Source organism: Osmia bicornis, chromosome 13 (genome assembly GCF_907164935.1).
Source record: "Osmia bicornis bicornis chromosome 13, iOsmBic2.1, whole genome shotgun sequence".
Classification (NCBI taxonomy): domain Eukaryota; kingdom Metazoa; phylum Arthropoda; class Insecta; order Hymenoptera; family Megachilidae; genus Osmia; species Osmia bicornis.
The window spans coordinates 3,592,680-3,614,604 of NC_060228.1; the positions used below are offsets into that span (position 1 = coordinate 3,592,680).

The 21,925-nt window shown below is 38.6% G+C and overlaps 3 protein-coding genes across 7 annotated transcripts; 2 read left to right on the forward strand and 1 right to left on the reverse strand.

Moving 5' to 3' along the window:
* The first annotated feature begins 96 nt into the window (after window positions 1-96).
* LOC114875046 (dehydrodolichyl diphosphate synthase complex subunit DHDDS) lies at window positions 97-1,846 on the forward strand. Of its 2 annotated transcripts, XM_029184916.2 has the most exons (6): window positions 97-271; window positions 618-716; window positions 806-967; window positions 1,048-1,196; window positions 1,319-1,503; window positions 1,564-1,846. In XM_029184916.2, the coding sequence occupies exons 2-6, from the start codon at window positions 652-654 to the stop codon at window positions 1,792-1,794; spliced, it is 792 nt and encodes a 263-aa protein (XP_029040749.1). In that variant the 5' UTR covers window positions 97-271; window positions 618-651; the 3' UTR covers window positions 1,795-1,846. The 2 variants fall into 2 exon arrangements, with proteins under 2 accessions (XP_029040749.1, XP_029040747.1); XM_029184914.2 differs by lacking the exon at window positions 97-271 and having other exon boundaries at window positions 393-716.
* Window positions 1,847-1,859: 13 nt separating this feature from the next.
* Window positions 1,860-4,655, reverse strand: LOC114875029 (protein Hook homolog 3). Its single transcript, XM_029184886.2, has one exon. The coding sequence runs from the start codon at window positions 4,346-4,348 to the stop codon at window positions 2,231-2,233; it is 2,118 nt and encodes a 705-aa protein (XP_029040719.1). The 5' UTR covers window positions 4,349-4,655; the 3' UTR covers window positions 1,860-2,230.
* A 600-nt stretch (window positions 4,656-5,255) lies between these two features.
* On the forward strand, window positions 5,256-20,336 carry LOC114875032 (PHD finger protein rhinoceros-like). Of its 4 annotated transcripts, XR_003789191.2 has the most exons (12): window positions 5,256-5,726; window positions 5,789-6,636; window positions 7,375-7,424; window positions 7,503-8,017; window positions 8,208-8,364; window positions 8,495-8,647; window positions 8,836-9,123; window positions 9,260-9,433; window positions 9,510-9,682; window positions 9,779-9,902; window positions 9,987-17,305; window positions 17,830-20,336. XR_003789191.2 is itself a non-coding variant. In XM_029184891.2 (10 exons), the coding sequence occupies exons 3-10, from the start codon at window positions 7,560-7,562 to the stop codon at window positions 17,121-17,123; spliced, it is 8,664 nt and encodes a 2,887-aa protein (XP_029040724.2). In that variant the 5' UTR covers window positions 5,256-6,636; window positions 7,375-7,424; window positions 7,503-7,559; the 3' UTR covers window positions 17,124-20,336. The 4 variants fall into 4 exon arrangements, 1 of the variants encoding a protein (XP_029040724.2); XR_003789189.2 differs by having other exon boundaries at window positions 5,256-6,283; XR_003789192.2 differs by lacking the exon at window positions 5,789-6,636.
* Window positions 20,337-21,925: the final 1,589 nt, after the last annotated feature.

Here is a 21,925-nt window from a genome sequence, read left to right on the forward strand (position 1 = left end):
GTAACGATATGTGTATACATACATATATGTATGTATGAAGTACTACGTATATAATTTTTTTAAAGAATTTGTATTTCTGTAATAATTGTCAATTTTTGTAAACAAATATAATAACATATACATTATATAAACGAACGATATGTATTATTACATTCCTACAATTTTTAGAGATAATATGTAAATGTTTGAAATTTGTAATGGGGTTAAATGTCGACGTGTCAATAGGATAATGATTTTACGTTTTTTCACATAAAGTGTAATATGTAACAAGGTAATATTTAACATTCGTGTTATTACAATTTTATCATAATCTTCTGTGGATTTATATACATATTATATAATAAATCCGACTTTATATTGTATTATATAAAATGACACGAAAGTATTTATAAAATTAAAAATTTTAAACTAATTTAAAAATCGTTATGTAAATTGAATACGAGAATTATGCGAATAAATTTAAACATTATTTGTTAAACCTTACGAAAAAAATTAAGATTTTGATATATGTATACATGTATATATGTAACCATTGTATTTAACTATTTGTAAACAATGTCATGGATAAAAGATAATACTTTAAATTGGTTTCAACTGTTGCTTATGAAAATTTTAAGCACTGGCCATATTCCTAAACATGTAGCATTTATAATGGATGGTAATAGACGTTATGCAAGTAAGAATGGGATGGAAAAATTAGATGGGCATTCAAAAGGGTGTGTATTACTAAAACAAATAATTATAATTTTTACATTTTATTCTTATATTATTTTGTTTTGCACTACATAATATTATATATTACAAGATTTGATAAATTTGCTGAAACTTTACAATGGTGTAAAGATCTTGGTGTGCAGGAAGTAACATTTTATGCGTTTAGCATTGAGAATTTTAAAAGACAAGAAGAAGAAGTAAAGGGGCTTTTAAATCTTGCAGAAGAGAAATTTCACAGTTTATTAGGTGAAAAGTACGTTGAAAATCATGTGGAGTTATGAAGAAATTTAATACTTATTACAGCTGTAGGATATAATAAATATTTTAATTTAGGGATAAAATAAGAAAATATGGATTGCGGGTTCGTATAATTGGTAATTTATCATTACTACCTCTAAAACTACAAGAATTAATAGCAGAAACTATGATTTTTACCAAAGAACATAATAAAGCATTTCTCAATATTGCATTTGCTTACACATGTAAGTATATGGATAAGGTACTCTTATATATGTTAAAAATTTAAGCCATACTTATATCACATTCAGTTTTATAGCATTATCATAGCAGAAGATAAAGTTAATTTTATCATATAATGTTTTAGCAAGAGATGAAATTACACATGCTATTAAAGATGTAATTGAAGGTGTCCAAAATGGTGATATTCTTTCAGAAGATATCGATGAAGATCTTATTTCCAATTGTTTGTACACTAATAATTCACCAAATCCAGATTTATTAATTCGTACTTCGGGAGAAGTCAGATTCAGTGATTTTCTTATGTGGCAAGTAAGTTTAAAAATTAATCTACTTTTTTTTTATAAATTGATGTGATATAATACATTTCAGATATCAAGTACATGCATTTATTTTACCAATATATTATGGCCAGAATTTAATGTATGGGATTTTCTTAACGCAATATTTTATTATCAAAGATGTTATTCTGACATACAAAAAGTAAGGAAAATGCAAAATATGAAGTCTATGATACAAAATAGCAGACAATCAAATTATATAGATAAGTTACATCATAAAAGAGAAATTGCACTTGAAAGAATGCATTCACCAAATATTTAAGTAATGTATATATTAAAATAATCATAATATTAAAAGAAATTTAAATAAATAATACACGGTACATATTAAATAAATACCACAAGCATGTTTTTTTAAATATATTTCTTTAAAATAAGTAGAGACATAAAAGTACATATTAATGTTCACACAATACATATGTACAAATATTTAATATGCGCTAAAAGCATAATAATAAGTAATGTACATGTACAGTATATACATTGAATTATTATATTTATAATATTGCATGTACATTTGTGAAATTGTATATTAAAGTATTCCATCAATAATTAAAAGAATCGTGAATTATACATTACATTTTAAAATAAATAAAAATTAATTATGTTGTTATGTTGACATAATTTAAATTATTGTTATTAGTATAATTATCATATATTTTAAATAAAATCAGCGAATATAATCTTTTTATTAGTTCTTACTTAGAATTATAAGGCGGATGACGTCTAGCGGACGGTTGTCTTTGTCTTGCTAAAAAAGACTGTCCCTGACCAGAACTTAGAGCAGCAAGACGCTGATCTATTGCTTCTCTATGACAAGTTAAACCTAAACGATAAAAAGCAGATAATATTAATTTTTCTTCCATCTCTGTAATTAATTTAGATTCTTTAAAAGATCGTTCCATATCCTCCATAATTTTACGTTGTTCTAAAATTTGATTTCTTAAAACAGCTACTTCATTTGGAGATGAATGGTTTTGTTTAGGATCTAAACTTTTTATGACGCTTTTCGCCTTTTCTACATATTTTTTATAACGTTCTTCAAGCGCTGCATTATCATATTCTCGACGTGTTAATTTTTCTTGAAGAGTAAAGGCCTTTTGTTTCTGAGCCTGTAACGCGTTCTCTCGTTCTTCAACTTGTAAAATCAAACGTTCCTTTTCAGCTTGTACCCTTCTTAATTCATCTTGCAAGTTTGTTATCTTTTGTCCTAAATTAGTATTATCAGTTTTAGTATCACCATTTGAATGATTTCCCAATACTTCTTCCAAGCGATTTTCTAATTCAATTATTTTTTGATTTGCTTTACGATTTTGAGCTCTGAGTGCATTTAATCTTTCTTCTGAATCGTCTAATAATGCTTGAACCGTTGGTAACTTGTCTTCGCCTTCGTTACCCTTCTGCTTAAGCTTCAACATTTTATTCTCATGTTGCAGAAATAATAACTTTTCTTTAATTTCAAGTGGTATCATTTCCGTATTTGTAACAGTACTCTCAGTACTAGGTTTTGTCATATTTTCTGCAGCCTGTAATTGTGTACATTTCAATTCCTCATTTGTTTCTTTTAAAGCATCTCTTTCCACAATCAATCTATCCCTCTCTCTTTGTAAAGTGTTTAATTTGGTTTCCATTTTTTTCCCTTCAAATTCAAGTTTATCACACTTATTAGTTTGTTCATCTAACTTATGATGTGCTTCTGCAAGTTGCTGTTTACAAACTTCTAAATGATTTCTTAGCATTGTAGTCCGTTTAGATTCTTCTTCATAATCTATCTTGGATTGTAAATATTCTAAATTTTTATCTTCCAATATTTTAACTTGTCTTCTTAAATCGCTCAAGTCTTCCATTTTCTTTTTGTATGATTCTATTGTAAGTTCATACTTGGCTACCTTATCTGCAGTCTCTCTTAATGCATCTATTTCATCTTTTAGATGATTGGCTTCCTCTGCTGCTTTTTGCAAATCTTCTTGTCTAGACTGTAATTCTAATACCTCTTTTTCTAATAATTCCACCTTTAATCTATAGTCATCTCTAGAAGTTTCTACCTTGAATAATTCATCTTTCAATGCTTCTACTTGTTTCCTAAGACCAGAATACTTCAAAATAGAACCAGTTTCCTCTGGATTTTCAAATTCATCTAACCGTTCTTGAAGTTTCTTATTTTCTGCTACTAATGCTGCTTTTTCTTCCTGTAAGAGCGAAAGCTGTTGATCAAGCTCGTGACACTTTTGTGCCAATTGTTCTTTCATATCAACATTCAATTGAAGTTCTGCTAATAGTCTTTGTTGAGTACCATCGGCAACATCTAAAGATTCAAAATTAAGACTAGTGCCTAAACTTAATCTTGGTCCATGCATATTACTCTCCAATTCTTGAATACTTTGCATAATTGCTTGTTGTACAGTCTCTTCCATACCCATAATTCTTGTAATATATTGCTGTTTTTGATTGCAATTAACTGCACACCCAAGTATTAATTGCAACAGACGACGTAGTTCATGGTTATCACAGTGTTCACCAATTTTAGTTGCATCAGGTTTAATATAACCCGATAATGGTTGATTTAAACATTCTACATAATATTCCATTACAGCTTCAACTATTTTTTTAAGGTTACTAACTTTGAGCCGCCAGTTTGAACTGACATCAGTTTTAATTTTTGCCCTCCAAGCAGCAGTAAACCATTCTGGGGCAATTTGAGCCAAGGCATCTGCTAAGGCTACACCATCACTTATGTCTTCTGCTGTTAAATGAGGAGTTAGTAAATCAAATGTGTCTAGCCATTTAATTAGATTATTTAATTGCTGATCATCCATTGTGAGTTTTGATTAAAAATCTTAATGTAATCGTATAAAATACTATATGTGTTCTGCCATGTAAAACAATCTTACAGCAAACGTCAATTCTTTTAAAAATCTTACTTGAAAATTTATCATTTACTTTTCAAATAATTAACTCAGGTCTGCAGAATTCATTGATCTTATAGTTTATTAATATCCTCTGTTAACTTAACTTTAACAAAAATGTATTACAAATTACGTGATGGTACCACTTTGACATTACTTACTTCAAGAACAAAAGTAGATCGAATTTAGACTATATAACTTGAAGTACTTTCTCTTTTATATAGCTATTTATATAGTTTTGTTGTAAATGTATAGTAACTTATTGTACAGCATCGAGCAGAGTAGGCTTCCCTGGGAAAAATGGCGTTATAAAGGAAACAAATTCTTAAAACCTCAATTTTGACGAAATTAATAATAAAAGAGATTTAGAAGAACATAACATAATTTTTAATTGTTAAATATTATAAAATTTAGTATATAATTAAGAAATAAGAATAATAGCATAAATTTCAATTTAATTTTGCCGCGTAAATGTCTATTGGCAAGTGGTGGGGGGCCTACAGATCTATATATATCGCGCCTCCACCCGTATCTCGTCATTCCCCTCGGGACCGCTTTCGCGGAGGGGCGGGAAACCTGGGAAGACTACTATGCTCAGTGTTGTACATTTACATTATCATTATTTTGTTCGTACATTTTTGTCCACCCTGTATATGACCATGAAGTAAGATGCAAGCAGTTAAGGGGCATCACACTCATGATTAGGAATCTCCCTAGGCTTAGTGAGGTGTTCGAATTAAGTGAACTGCACAGTATATATTTTCTAAAATTATATAATTATCAATGTCAATTTTTTTTTATCTTTACAGTCTTTCCTGTATCTATCTCTTTATGGAGAAAAAAAGAAGTGAAAGGAACAAGGAGATTGAATAGAGTAAACGCTATGGGTGAATGGCATATGTAAGAAATACCAAAGAATTGATATATTTAAAAAAGAATAATATTTCTTGGATCGATCTTTCATGTATCTTTGATAGCTAAAAGAGAAACTTAATTATAAAGACACACGTGGTGAAGATGCCACAGGTTCTTATTCAGCTCCGTTCCCAGAGCCTCTCGTGGCCTATGGATAAAAGCAATCTTGAGATCTCACCGTGTCGCGGGGTCACGTGACTCCGCGCTCAGACAGTTATTTTTTTAGGCATGATGGCGCCAAACAGCAGTATCCACATTAATGTAAATATAATATCGATTTGGTGCACCGCGCGAGGAAGAAAGCCATCGGGTGTCCTTACGGAGGCTATTTGAGGGCGTCGAGCAAGCTCGACAGGAGCCCTCGGCCTACGAAGTGAGTAAAATCGAGCTGGTCGCGGTTGCGACTCGAATTGCTAATGAGGACATCTTGGTTAGGCTGCCGTGACAGAGGCGTACTCGGACTACTGCCATCTCGGAGCTACCGATCGAAGAATAATTCGATCCTTCACGATCAGACGTACCGGCTATTATTCGTCACGTGCATCATCGCGCGCGAAATCACCCTCTCCGTCGATAGATCAATAATAAGGCATTTACTGCCTTCCAACCATCTCTATCTTTTTCTCTCTCTTTCGTTCTTGTTCTATCTTGTGCGCGCGTGCGTGTTCATGTTTGCGTGTGCGTGTCGAACTTGTGCTCGCGTGTTCGTATCCATATCGTGTGCGTTTACATTCACGTTCGTGCATACCTGTGCATTCACGTCGCGTGTGCGTATTTACTTACACCCGGTTGCATGTGTATTTGAATACGGCTGCGTGTGCGTTCCGATGTTTATACGTGTGTGTCGAGATTCGTGTGCGAGTCGAGCCTGTCGCCATCTGTATTGTCAATGTTGTCGGCCAGCAGGAGCACCACCAGCCCAATGGACCCGTGAGCATTTTCGACTCTCCGCCCGATCTTCTTCTAGACGTCTATTCTCGACTGCGAGTCTCGACTTCCTCGTGTCGAGTCATCGAAAGTCGTACGGCGGTTCTTCACGGTCGAGCCTCGGCGCCGCTCGAGCGTCGCCGCGGAGTAACTCCGTCGCAATGTTTACATGCCACCCGCCACGGCGACCAGTTTCTCGAAGATCCTTGTGCTTTTCCAACTACTCACGGCCCTATACCGTTACGGGAAAACGATTTCGTTTCAATTATAACTATTCCTGCTGGACTGCCCCATTTATAACCTCTCCGCGGCGGCCATCGAGGATCAACGGCCGCAGACCCCCTGCAATACAATCGGTCTATACCATCAGTCCTTTTGTCCAATTTTTGTGCTCTCAAACGTGTTTGCGTCGCTACAATTCTTATATGAAGTTGTTATTGTGAGCTAGATGTTAGAATTGTGAATTTGTGTTATCGAATACTTCTCATTCTCAAGTGCTACTTTTAGAAATTCAGTTTGCGAAAGGATGCTTTGTGTCTTACGCTTGTGATCTCTGTGGAACACTAGTTGCTTATGTTTATTTCATATTTTCCTTTTTGTAATCGTATTTCCTGTTAGTTCTATAAGTATTGTTATAGCGTGTATCACATGATATATGACTAAATAGTTGTATCCACCTGTTTTTTTTTACGCATTTAGTACTATACATTAATGTTATGTTTACATACTACTTTCATTGATTAGACTTGTTTTCTATTCATGTTTTTTTTTGTAAACAATCATTATTTTTATCTTATCTGATATAATGCATAATTTATTGAATTTATACATTGTTTTCTTTTCATTTTGACTTCATATATGCTAATACTATACCGTAGCATGATAGCTTTACTTTGTGTAACATTTTTATTAAAACAATACAATGCTGTACAAATATTTCTTTATTTATAAAGAGTTGTCAGTTTTGCACAAGGGATCATTTATAGTGTCAAGACAAAGTTAATACTTATTCAAACAAATTTTCTAATTGAAGTTTTTCTTCTTTTTTCATTTATAAATTGAACAGTACAGTAACTGTATCTTTCTTGTTGCAGCTCCGAGAGGAATCCGCTTTCTAGATAATAAATACATGGACGACTATGTAGTGAGTAATCGAATGAATGTTTTTGTTTTTATTTTCATCAAAATTATTTGGATAATTTGCAAGAACAAAATCTTCCAGGGTGCGCGCGGCTCACCTGCACGTGCCACGTACCGCTAGCTCACTTGGTATAGTAGAATGGCACAGCGAGGCAAACGAATAAATAGAAACGACAATGATTTGGCGTCTTGCCCAGGCGCAATCAAAAGGCGCAAATGTAGGCTGGGTCCAGCGACGGGTTCGTCGTCGCTGGCAGCTACCATGGGCCCCTCAGAAGAGGAGGAGACGATGGCGTCGTCCAGTCAAGGAGGGGCATCCTGGACCCCCAGACCTCTTAGTGACATCAAAATCTCTAGTATATACAATCGCTCCTCTGCCGAGGCTCCTGCAGAGTTATTTCGTAAGGATTTGATCAGCGCAATGAAATTACCTGACAGTGAACCATTAAGTCCTAACGAATATTGGGTTATTACTGATCAATGGAAGCAAGAATGGGAGAGAGGTGTTCAAGTACCTGTTAACCCAGACTCCCTTCCTGAACCAACAGTCACTATCACTCAAGCAACACCTGTAAAGCAGCACAGTGAATTTAAACTGTAAGTTTTTCTTTCAAGTAAATCAAATGAAAGCTTAATGAAAGCTTAACAAGTTTCAAGTAATTCTTTGTATGAAAACACACTTAAATATTCTGCATTAACAGACTTAAAATTAAAATTGTTGCTCGTATCATTTGATTAATTCATTAAATTGTTTTAGTAATTTCCTTTGGTAACAATGTTTTTATAGACCTAAAAAATTCGTAAGGATATCTCGTGATGATTATTTCAACCCGGAAGATCATCATTTAAGCACAACACCTGCACGAGCAGAAAAAGCTTGTGCCTATGATCTTGATGATACTGATATTGCTTGGTTGGATGTGTTAAATGGTGAACGTGCGCAGGTATATTTACTAAATATCATAAAAACACCGTTAAAGACCAATTTGTGGTTGATTTAATTAGAGGTTTTAATTGAAGAAGGGTCGTAACAAATGTTTCTTCGCAATTTTTTAAAATTCTTTATAATTTTAGGCTGGTCAGTTACCTATCACAGAATCACAATTAGAACGTGTGATAGAGGAATTAGAAGTTCGTTGTTGGGAAAGAATACAAACCATCGTAAAGAATGAGGAAGGTCTTGGTATTGAATATGACGAGAACGTAATCTGTGATGTTTGTAGATCTGTAAGTGCTTTTTTCAGTCACCTTATAAATAGAATTATTTACTTTCAAATATAGTATTACAGCAAATATTTATTGCATACTGTTATAATATTCCTTAGTAATTTGGTTTTATAGATTAATCATGTTATTATAAAAAGACGTTAAGGTAAATTCTTTCGTTTTAACATATAACAAAATTTTGTTGTTAGCCTGACTCTGAGGAAGGAAATGAAATGGTATTTTGTGACTGCTGCAACATATGTGTGCATCAAGCATGTTATGGAATTACTTCAATACCAGATGGTTCATGGTTATGCAGAACTTGTTCTCTAAGTCAACGACCAGATTGTGTTCTTTGTCCTAATAAAGGTGGTGCTATGAAGTGTACTCGTAGTGGCCAAAAATGGGCTCATGTTTCTTGTGCTTTATGGATCCCAGAAGTCAGCATTGGCTGTGTTGAAAGAATGGAACCTATTACTAAGATATCCAGTATTCCGGTACATGCAATATATTTATGTAATTTATAAATATTGGGCGCTAATAAGAGTTGATGTTAAATAAGGAAACTTATAAGCTTATTAAATGAAAATTGATTTGTAAATTCAAATTCATATAACAAATTTTGAATTACAGCAAAGTCGATGGGCTCTAATATGTGTATTATGTCGAGAAAGGGTTGGTGCTTGCATCCAGTGTAGCATAAAGACGTGTAAAACAGCTTATCACGTAACGTGTGCCTTCAAATATGGCTTGGAAATGAAGGCAATCATTGAGGATGAAATGGCTGACGATGGAGTAAAATTAAGGGTATTAATCAATTAAAGAATTACTTTAAAATATTAAAAAAATGATACATTTTTTAATATTAAAATTTTGTTTACAGTCTTACTGCCAGAAACATAGTAGAACAAATACAAAAGATAAAGTTCAGGGCACTGGAGGCAGTATAGGAAGTGGAGCTGATAAAGCAGGATCAGATTCTGAAGATGCTGAATCTAGGAGACGTAAGAGAAAGGATATGACTTCTGAAGAGAAAAATCAAGCACGTGCTGCAAAGTACGTTTAATCTACATCACTTACAATTCTCTTTTGTCATTTTTCTTTGATTTAGGATTTTTGTTGTATTAAACGAAATTTCTTTCTCGTCATTAGATTACAAGAAATTGAAGCAGAATTCGACAAACACGTGAGTTTGAAGGATATTGCTTCACAGCAATTGGATGTAGACCCTGAAAGCATTGTTTACATATACAACTATTGGAAGCTCAAAAGAAGGGTAAGTATCGTTAAGAAAAATAACGTATTAATTAAAAGCATCGATAAAAATAAAATACGTTTAATTTATTATGTCACGTTACAGGCTGGCCATAACAAACCTTTATTGGCACCTCGTTGTGGAGAACTTTCTGGTAGTGGATCACGCAATCAGGGCCAAGCAGCCGATCTGGAGAAGATGAGAACGTTCGTTCAACTCCGCCAAGACTTGGAAAGAGTCAGAAACCTGTGCTATATGGTTGGCAGAAGAGAAAAACTCTGTCGATCCTTCCTCAGACTGCGAGAACAGACTTTTCACAAGCAAGCTTTAGTAATGTCCGGGCCACCTCTACCACCTGCAGCAGCCGCAGCCGTAATGGAAGCGAACCATGGACCTTCGATTTACGACCGGCTCTACTCGCATCCCGATTCAGAGGATCACACTCACGACTTCGACACGATAGTCGCCAGGATCGCTGGCATAGACTCTCCGACTAGTGACGAGAGGAAATCGCAGCAACAACAACAGCAGCAACAGCAACAACAACAACAGGACTTCAATGGTGCCTCTAGTAAAAAATTATATTTCAACGGCTCCGTCCGGAGAAAGAACCTATACGGCAGTGATTTATCGTCTGTCAGTAGTAGTGAAACGGATGCGGTTAAAGCGAAAACACCCGACAAGTCGAAGAATCTGAAACTCGAAACTGATTCGAGTACCGAGGAAGAGACCACCAGTGTTCCGTCGAAAAAATTATCGCGTAGAAAAGCGAAAAAGACTGTTCGTTCAACGGATAAGTTACATTCGACGCTTAAAGAAAACAGTGAGAACGAAAAACTTGTGAATAGTAGATCACATACGCTCGAACATATGGAAAAAGAATTAGGAAGTGCTTCTGGTAGTGAAAGCGACGAATTGTTAACGTTAAACGCTGGAGCGACGAAGCATCTCGTCGCTTCGGCTATTTACTCGGACACAGATTCGGATTCTCAAGAACACACGTCTCATTCAGCAGTGTTAATAACAAAAGCGGCTGTTAAAGAATTCTCCGCGGCGAATCTATCGAAAAATTCTCAGAAAGCTTTCGGCAAAGACTCCAGGCATTCGGAATCCACGTACCACAATACTGGAATGAAGAATAAAGAGAATCAAAGTAAAGTTAGTACTAAAAAGAAAGAATACATACCATCCGCGTTAATCGTACCACAAAGGCAAGCAGCGAAGAAGGCTTCGGAAATCATGCAGCGCACACAACAAAATAAAAAAGAAAATCCAGTGCCTGATTCTAATCCGGAAATAGTTAAATCTCCAGTTGAGGAGATTTCGAAGTGCTCCTCTTCGAAGCAATCAAAAGACAAAAGTCCTCCTAAGAAGCAAAGGGAAAACAAACCGTCTAAAGAGATTAAGAATAACGACGTCTACGATTTTGATAAAGAATTCGGAGACGGATCAGAAATTTTAGCATACGTGCCGCAAAGACAAGCTGCGAAGAAAGCTGCCGAGCATATAAAAAGTGGTATGGGCAGTAAGCCTACCCAGCAAGTCGAACCAGAAACCCTGGATGGTAGATCAAAGAAAGAATCCCCGGAGAGTGGTAAAAAGAAAGAACTTCGAAAGGATGATCCATCTAGAAAGGAAGAACTTTCTTCGAGGAAAGAAGAAACATCCTCATCGTCGTCGTCGTCATCCTCTTCTTCTTCGTCTTCTTCATCCTCTTCCTCTTCGTCGTCTTCTTCCTCGTTGTCCTCTAGAAAGGAGGAAGCTTCTAGGAAAGAAGAATTATCCTCGAAAAAGGACGATTCTTCTTCGAGGAAGGAAGAGATCCTTTCCAAGGACAATCGTTCGAGAAGGCCTAGGAAACCTAGCGAACGAAAATCCTCGGTACTTTCGAGTAACAGTGATAGTAGCAGCAGTAGCAATAGTTGCAGTAGTTCCACAGAGAGTAGTAGCGACTCCGAGAATCCAGGTCGTAGAAAACTTTCGGACGAGTTCATGGACGGTTCCTCTTCTAGTTCTTCTTCCGAGAGCGACACAGGTAACAGGGCGAAGAGTAAAACGGTCACGAGTACGCCGACCGCAGCGAACAAAAGACAGCAAGCCAGTAAAACGTCGCCGGAACGACAAGAGGCTGAGAGGAAGACGGTTACAGGGCGGAAACTCAAGAAGCTGCCCGAGAAGAAGCTTAAAACTTCCGACGGGCGGCGGGGACCAGAGTTTCAGCCGCCTACTGAGAGAGAGGAATCTCGTCGAATCTCCAAGGAACAGTCGCAGCAACAACAACAATCTCAGCAACAAGAAGCAAGCGTCAAAAAGCAAGATCAAAGAGATAACAAAAAGCAACCAGCAACAGGAACGGAGGCTGATGAGGATCTGCTCGTTGGGCCTGGAGATCATGATGGGTCAAGAAGTATTTCTGGGTCCAGACCTGCCAAAAAATCGGGTCAAGCTGCTAAACAGCAACCCGTGCCGAGAAAGGAAGAGAAGAAAAATAAGTCCGAAGGCAGAAAGCGAAAACCGAACGAATCCGTTGCGAAGGATGAGAAGAGCGGGAAGGAGGCGATTAAAAAACCGGAAAAGCGGCTGAACGACAAGCTGTCTGTGAAGGAGAGCGAGAAGAGAGACGAGGTGGAGACTAAGGACGAACAGACGGTCGTGGATCAAGCGAAGGTTAGTGAATCTGTAGAAAGTTGTTCGAAAATGGAAGAGAAGAAAGTCAAAAAGTTCAGTGACAAGAATGCGATCAATATCTTGGAAGAAGAGATGAAACAACGCAGAGCAGAAAGGGATAGCCCTAAAAAATCATTGAGAGGTTTGGACAAGCTTTTGGAGAAACGCGAACACCACGATAAGATGTCTAGAAGTAAAAATTCCGAGGTGAAGCTTGAGAAGACCGTTTGCGAGGAGGAGAAGGAAGAAAAGCAGCCATTGAATGAAAGTAAACACATGAAGGACGCTGTGAAAAGCGAGGATCATAAAAATCACGTTAACGAAAGTGATGTTGCTGTGGAGAAAACGAAATCGGAAGAACATACGGAGGAGCTAATAAAGAAGGATGTAGTTGATGTACCACAGATAGAGAAATCTATCATTGGGAAGAAGAAATGCGAGAGGAATCTGGAGAACGCGGTTGAACCACAGAATATTGAATTGCAGAATGTACCTGTTGAAGAGACTGTTCCAAAAGAGAATAACGAAGAGGAGAATGTTAGATCTGTTTCAGAGAGGGTTGAAAATCTGGAGAAGGAACATCAAAAGAAACGGAAATCCGGCAACCGATCCATATTCTCCCCGCAGCATGGTAAAGATGCGAGTGTTTCAGAATTGTTTGATTTTGATCAGGATATGTTAACAGAAGAGATGGTGAACGAGGACGGTTTCGGTATATCCAGGGACGTTGAAGAGCGTGGTGTACCATTAAGTTTCTCCTTCAACAACGAGCTGTGGTTCAAGGAAGATTCGAAGGAAGACAGCGCTCGTGAAACCCTCCATCTAGTGGAGAAATTGCGTATGGAACTTTCGAAGAAATCAAATTCTAGTCAGTTTGAATTAGAGGCAGTACCTGTAGACGGCGAAATCAAAAAAGAGGAACCACCGATTGAGAAGATTTTCGAACAACAACCACAACAGCCACAGCAACAATTACAAGTACAGCATCAACCGCAGCATGAACAGCAACAGGAAAAGGAGGTGAAGATTCTGGAGTCTATAGAACCAGTTATGAACGTGAAGAACAGTGTTGAGATTCCAGAAGAAGAAATAATCCCTAACGAAGCACATCCCAGTAGCTGTAAGAACACGATGGAAGAGAAACGAAAGACGTGTTACTCTAGTGGTAACGATAGATACGCGGCCTACGAAGAGGATCGCGGTGCGAATAAAGTGAGCCTGGTGGAACGAGCGAAGCTCGATAGAGCGGAGACCGACGAGAGATGGGTACCACCGAGCATAAACAGTTTCGAACCCAGCGACGTGCAACACCTAAATGCTTTAATGGAGACGCAGAATCACCGATACGGCAACCACCAGTTCCCCAATGAATCCATTCAAGAAACCGAAGCGCTTACGCGTACTCATTTGAACGCGCCAAGTATACAGGAACAATATCTTCTACAGCAATCGCACTCGATCCTTCATAGTCAACAGGAAGCTCATGAAAGAACGATGCTTAATCAACAGATATCCGAAGAGAACCCTATGGAGATGGTGAACAGGCATTTGATTGGATTGCCAGCATCGGAGGACGACCAGGCTGCTGAAATGATGGACAGAGTACTCGAGAAAGAGGAAGACGTCGTCAGGCAGCAGGAGTACGATCATAATTCACCTTACAATGATTTGAATGGCCGTCCGGATACCCGATGGGCAGAGAGTCAAGTGTTACCGTCTCGAAGGTCAACATCTTCTTCGATCACTTCCGCATCATCCGCGGAGGATCATTCCATTCCACCGTACAAAAGCGTAGCGGGCATTCCTTTTCCACCGTGCTCGATGGAAGCATCGTATATAGCGGACTCGAGCTACGGTACCGGGCCGGTAAGTCTGTTTCCGCCGCAGTCGTGCGCGGCGCCGTTACCGTATCCCTCACCCGGGCCAGCCCTTTTTCCACCGGCATTCGGGGCAGCTTTTCCAGCAGCACAGTCGTTGTTGTCGCACGTGAAACCACTGGGGGACTCGTTGAATCTACAGGCTTCACCATGTACCGCAGCGTTCACGTCTTGCTCGCACAACATGGCGCTCACCGCAGCCATGGTCTCGCCTACCAAAATAGCCACACCACCACCGCCACCACCTCCACCACCACCACAAGTTACCGCTCCACCCGCAGAAACCATCGAGAGGACACAGCAACAATTGGAAACTCAGGTCACCGAATCACCTACCTTGCCTATGAATTTCTTGAACACCGTAGCGCCAGAGAGCCACGTTGCCGATACCGTCGTCGAGAGCCTGCAGGAAGTTCTGCCCGACGGCAAGAACCATTCCGGAAAGAAGTCGCCTTCGAAGCCTACCAGGACATCAGCCCGGGTTACGTCCCTACAAGGAAAGTCTCCAGGGAAGTCTCCGAGGCAGGAGGCTCAGAAGAGCGTTCCTGGGGCACGAGGACGAGGCAGAGGGGCTAAGAATTCATCCCAACACTCGGGTTACAGAGGACGAGGACGAGGCCGAGGCAGGGGACGAGGTAGAAGCGGTCAGAACGCGGGACTAACACTGGTCTCCGGTGTGGGTGTTAGTCAGCACGATGACTCCATTCAAAACAAACTAGTCGGTACAGTGTATGACTTTGACTCCGATGAAGATTCCACCAGTGAGGCGAACATCGCCGACTTACGTACTATGAGAGAGCGGAAGAAGTCGACGGACGCCGCGGCAGCGGGTATCGAGAGGAGAGATTCTGCTGTTATGGCTTCCGGAGAAAGTATTCAATCCAGACTATCCAGTCCTGGAGGCACTAGGAAGTACCTGGATGACAGGAGACTCTCTTGTTCACCGGGTCACGATGACTCCACCGTCGTCGAGAGCCAGTCAAACGTTGGACAGAGCTTCGATACCGTCCTACCGGTCATTCCTGGTCCCGTCGACATGAGAACGTACAACTCTACCCTCGACGCTTCAAGTTCTTCCACGCTACACGGTCAGACGTACGAGAATCACTTCCTGGGATCCTTCGTGGGTGTCTCGGTGAGCGACCCTGCTCTTCCGGATATCGAGGAGGACCTCGAGAAGGAGTTAAGATCCGCGCTGATAGGCAAACAGAGTCAAGAAGACTGTTCGAAGCCGAACTTCGACGCGAGCATCGACGCGTCGTCGTCCGGTTTCGTAGAGGCCAACAAGGTCTCCTTGACGGATTCTAGAAATCAATTGAAGGTGAAGATCAAAGGTCCGTTCCTCGATGCAAACTATGTTCCTGCCTCGTCGGTACCACCGCTCGCTCAACAAGCACCCGTGATAATCGCTCCGGCTGCGACCAGTGCTTCCGTCGCTTCCGGCACCTCGAACCTCAGGCGGATGCGGAAAAAGGAGCTACTCAGACAGTATTGTTCTCAGGATATGAACATGGACGAGCCAGGCTGCGGGAATCTCACGACGTCCGCGCCGATCATCGTGCCACAGATCAATCGCACAGTCATAACCATACCTAAAGCCGTCGCTTCCATGACCACTATACCTACCAGGGAGGACTACAAAGCGGTCGTCGATGCGAACATGGAGAAGAAGAGGAGAAAAGAAAGACCCGCCGGCTTCTTGGACGCCAACGAGGAAGAGGGAGGTGTCGAAAGGAGACGGGGCAGTGCCGCGAACGGTGCTGGTTCCAGCGGTAACGCTGCCGTTGGAAACGCGGACCGTCGGAGAGGAAGGCAGAGCAGTGGTGGCAGGTCAACGACAACGACCACCACGACCACTACCACCAACAGTGGTCCTCCAAAACTGAAAATCAAAATCGGCAATAGCATAATCGGTGGTCAGGAGAGCGGCCAGGACGACAGGACTAGGATTAGACCGCCTAAGAAACGACTGAGCAGCATTCCTAGCAGCACGCCCAGCATCGAGGAGCTGCGCAGAGAGAGCATGAAGTTCAGACGCATGATCATGGCCGGTTTCGACAACGACGAGAAACTCCGAGCTAAAAGTAAGAAGGATAAAAATGGAAAGCGAAAGAAACGGCAGTCGAATAGAAAGGAGGCCAGGGTACGTATCCTCGAAGGTGGTGCTGCCCCACCGAAATTGATCATAACGCTGGGCAAAGGCAATGACTCTCCGGACGAATTACCGATCATGCTCTCGGACGAAGAGGAGGAGGAGGAAGAGGAACGACATCCGACTGACAGTAGAGTAGGTCCTCCACCTCCGGAACCGGCAAAGGACGAGCCTGTCTACCCGGCAGTCGCTGCCAACATAGAAGAGAAACAGCCTACCGACCCGGACACTGGCGGCAGTGCGCCTAGGAACGTTCGTTCGGCCAAGGTCACGCCGATCAGGTTAAAATTGACGCGTTGTCAGGAGGGCTACGAGCTGAAGGGCTCGCCGATCCATGGCGAGGAGTCCGCTTTAATTACGGAGAAACCGCGATGTTCCGATGTTTCGAACGAGGAGACGAGAGATCCACCGGTGAAAAGCCAAGAGGAAGAATCCTCTAGGGAAGAGGAAGAGGAGGAAGAGGAGGAGAACAATAGTTCCGTGCAAAGAGACTCCTCCGCGTGTCCTGCCGCGACAAGTATACCACAAGGATGCCAAGTTAGGTGATAATTAATGATACTCGTGGAGTAACGGAAGCAGAGGACACACACGGTGCTTGTACGATGTTTACAGTCTATAAAGAAAAGGACTCGATACACGCTTGTTTCCGGTTGCTAGCTGTGAAAGCACGTTGCCGTGATAAGGTGATAAAGCGTTCCGCAATTTGTACAGGCCCCAAAATAATCGAGGTACTACCTTATTCTTACAAGACAATTTTATATCATCCGTTGAATCGTATCGTTGGCTTACTGGGACCAAAATCTAAATCATCATATTTCTTTTTTTATTTTTTTTATTTTAAATACTATGGTTTTAAATCAAACGAGTGGCTTATTGAAATAATTCTTTTTCTTATTTTATTAATGAAAATCATTGATCATGAGAAATTTTATTTTATAAATAAATCAATAATTGGTAGATTTGCTAAAGCTATAAGATGGATAAGAATATGTTGATCCCACTAGACCTACGATATGCTAAATTCATTTGATACAACATTTTTTTTTTACCATTTCCTAGCAAGATTTTATCAGATTGTATATATATATATACGAAAAGAGTACTTGCGCTGTTGATAGTATTTATAAATTATGTTTTTATTTTTTATTATTACGTTATGTTATGCATATATATACACAAGCAAGTTCGTTATTCTTTATTCACATTAATTAATGAATTTCTTTTAATAAACTTCACCTTCTTACGGCAACAGAAACACAATAAGAAACGATGATTTCGGCAAGAGAGGGAACAAGGTGGTAGCAACTTCTAAGATATACTCGTTTCGGACTCGCTTCAAAGGACATTCTCCGACGGTTAAACGAAGAAAGAACCTATGCTCCTCGAGAGAACATTCGGTTTTATTCTTACAAAAAGAACACTAAACAATACTCGAGAGACGAGAACGGGCGTGCCATTTCGCGGCGGCGACGACGACGAGATGTCTATGTTTTTTCCTTGAGAAAAATCTGATTGAAGAGTACTGTCGAGGCCGTTGACGAAGATCGAAGAATCGAACTGATATCGTATGAAATATTTCAATTTAATTTTCGTTTACAAAGTTTCCTCTTCTTCTTCTTTATTTTTTCTTTTCAGCAACACCATGCGTGTAACATGTACGTACTGAAAGAACGAGATAGAAAAGAATTCTTGAGATAAACTTCGTAAACGGCCTCGTCATTAATTTCGCAGTAAGGACTAGTTAATTGTACATACTTGTAATTTACGATTGTATTTAGTTTAAGTCGAGGAGAAAGAACGCACGCGAGAGTGTTGTGTATGTGTGTGTATGTACGTGTATGTTAAGAGTGAGAAAGGGAGAAAATGAGCGTGAAAGATTTTATAATCAGTGCGAAGCTTACGTGATGGCTGTGTTTTACCACGCGGTCCGATCTTCCAGGCAAATTAATCCTGGGCCGCGCAGAAACGTTCAGTATCCCCCCAACCGTTGGATTGCTCGAGTCTTTCCCTTCCTGTTCCCCCCTTTAAAACGAGGCCGTCGGTTGAATATTACGATAGAAAATAGTATATAAAGAAAACAATTAAAGTAGTAGACGTTCGGGCGGAGAAATCCGAAGAAAATGTAATTTATCGTATACGAGGACAATCCTGTTGCTCAGCAACAGCTTCTTCGACGAATTAGACGAATTAATCTTATAGTCTCTTTGTCGCAATAATTCGAATTGTCCATAATTATGCAGTCGTCTTGTGTATTCAAAATTACAGAATTACTTAGATCATGTAATTATTATTTTTATCAAAGGAAATTCGTAAAAACTGTCAATACGCATTTGTCATCGTTTTTATCCATTCATTTTGATATTATATATTATATATTATATATATATATATATGTATGAAGTATATTTTACACAAAGTACAATGTTAATAATTTATTCTTTCTATAGTGTAAATAAGTTCTATACAGAATTGAGATACGTTTTTATACGATAGTATATAGTTTATTGTAACAAGATGTAGTTCGTTCGCTTTTTTTTTTTTTTTTTTTTTTTTTAAGTTTTTACGTTTTTACTTTGATATTTGTAAAGTAATCTTATCCACGTGTATCGTTCAAGACGACTGCGTAACATGGACATGGTGAATGTCCTTTTGGATGTTCGTTAAAGGACTATATTGAGAAACATAGTAAGCGTAAATATCGTTCATGCTCGATTTTAGAGTGTGCGGTGTGTTGGAAAAATAATGTTTGTCCTCGTTTGGACCCTCCGTCGTGGCGCCAGCGACAGAGGAAGGATCTTCCTCCTTTTTTTGGTGGAGAAAACGTAATTGTTTCTGCTTCCTCCTTCGCTGTTGCGACCAAGGGAAACATTTCTATGCTCGGAATCCGGGGTACGGAATTTCTCTGCGCGGACCGGTATACAACTTTGACCCTAGATCCAGTCAATTCTTCATTTTATTCGCATACGACAGGAATTGCCATTTGTTCGCGTTGAACGTTAACTTGTATTTAAGTCGTGTATCGTATGCTACTTTCAGAGGTACGCAACACATCTGTAGATTTAGAGATAGTTTTCCTGTATTTTCTTTTTTTATATATGTATCACGTTTTTACAGAGTTTCCTTATTTAGAAGTACCGTATCCGACAAGCGAGAGATTCCTGAGCTAAACAGTATGATTGCCTTTTCTTTTGTTTTAAATTATTGATGAACAACAGTGAGGAATTTATGATACGATATTCTGTACAAGCGAATCATCTGAGAGAAACGTTCTAACGTTTGAAACAGTGATCAAATCGTCACTTTTATATCTTGTTACCTACTATGTATAGGATTTCATTTGATGAAATCTTCATAGCGACACAATTGATGATCATGAAAACGCTAAGAGTGTTTTGTACATCTCTTCCAAACTGTATTTGTTGCAAAATTGACTCGAACAGTGGCAGATTCTCCTGGCAAATGAATGTATATAGAGAAACTGTTTATTTGATCTAAAGCGTTTTTAATGGATTGTAATAAATTATTATAGATGACGGTGCAATACGCTAGAAAATACATAGACTAATATTTGAGTGTCTGATCTTGTTCACTAAATAATTTAGAATGTGCAAACACTTCAGTTACCTTACACTTAGCTCAAGGATCTCTGCAATGTAACACACATTTTTATTCTATAATTTGTATAAAAGCGTTGGAGATACAGGAATTATAAGTGTATGTAGATTGCCCTAGTAAAAGTACATGATTGTCTCGCTCGAAGTCGTTCGCGTTTGCTTCAAAGTTTTTCTTTTTCTTTTTGATCATGTATATTTTTGTTGTTTGTACCATTGATTTTACATGAAAGTTACAAAAAAGATTCAGTTATTGAGCTTGTAAATAATAGAATCATCTATGGATAAGAAAGGACAAAAATCAGATTGTAATTTTAATTGTTTGATAAATGAAGATCGACTGGTTTTAGGATCAAATGAAAATGTTAATTGATTATTAATCGTATATTTCTGAGAAGAGGAATAACATTGTACGCCCTGGAAGCCGGAGAGAATACTTGTCGGCGATAAGCGGAGCCTATTGCGTTGTACAGAGGAAGGAGAGCCAAGCGGAATCGTTATAATTTCGACTCGTTTCTTACTTACGCTAAGCATAGAAAACCCGATAACAATGAATTTCTCATAATTCGTTGTACGTATCCATATTGCAGAATAAAAAAAAAAAGAAATTAATTAATGTGGATGCTTACAACGATTCAGGACACATACGTGCATATATAAATATATAAATATATAAATAGTTTTATTATATTGCAAAGTGAAATAATACAATATTTAGCTACTGTATATAATGTAAAAGAAAAGCTGGTCTTGTAAGATACGGATTAAGGTGTTTTAATGTGCACATAGCCGCGTCATTGTCAATAATCATATTATTACGATTAATAATAATTACAGTTTTTTAAAAAAAAGAAGGATGAAGATTGTTGAATTCCATCGTGTTCGATCCTCCACACCTACATTGCAATAATACAGATGAGTTGGTTTATTTTTTATATTTCATATGATTCTTTTTATACTGCATATAAGTGTTAACATCAAACAGTACATAAAATTGTGAGTTTCAGATTACGCGGTTATTCGATTACTTGTTTCGCGTCTCTCATCGTCAGCTGATCCAAGAGGTCTCTCACTTTGTGATCATATAGTGAATAAAAATATAGGAGTAAATGGAAAGAAACTGAGAATAGATATATGATCTTACGAGAGTTCGTCTCCCACATTCTAAAATACCGACGTAAGTTAAAACTATAAACGATAAGATTTTGACTCTTTTTATACAAATAACTGTTTGACAAATTTGTATTTTAAATAAAAAACCGCCATGACTTTTTGAATTCGACTCTGGCGCCATCTATACGAAAATGGCGGAAACTACTCAACAACTTACCGATCCAAAACGGGAATACCAGCGCTACCTTTCGGCAAGCGGCGGAAACTACTTGATAATTTACCAACTGCATACATAAATCTGTAGTCACTTGTAACATATAGTACCCAGCAAAGTAGGCTTTCTCAGGGAAAAATGGAATATAATTTTCAATTGTTAAATATTATAAAAGTTATAAATGACATCCTCTTAAAGGATGCCTACTTATAGCTGAGCACCTTATATCTAAGGTCCTCTTTCTCAAACTGTCATTGTTTTCAAGAACGCTTCCGGGGAAGCCTATGGATAAACGGAGCCAGGAAAATAATCACCAGTATGAAACAAATACTATAAAGGTAACGATAAGGAAATTCTATATTCTAATTAAAAAATAGAGAGATAACTTTGAAAGCTTGCACAAGTCGCTT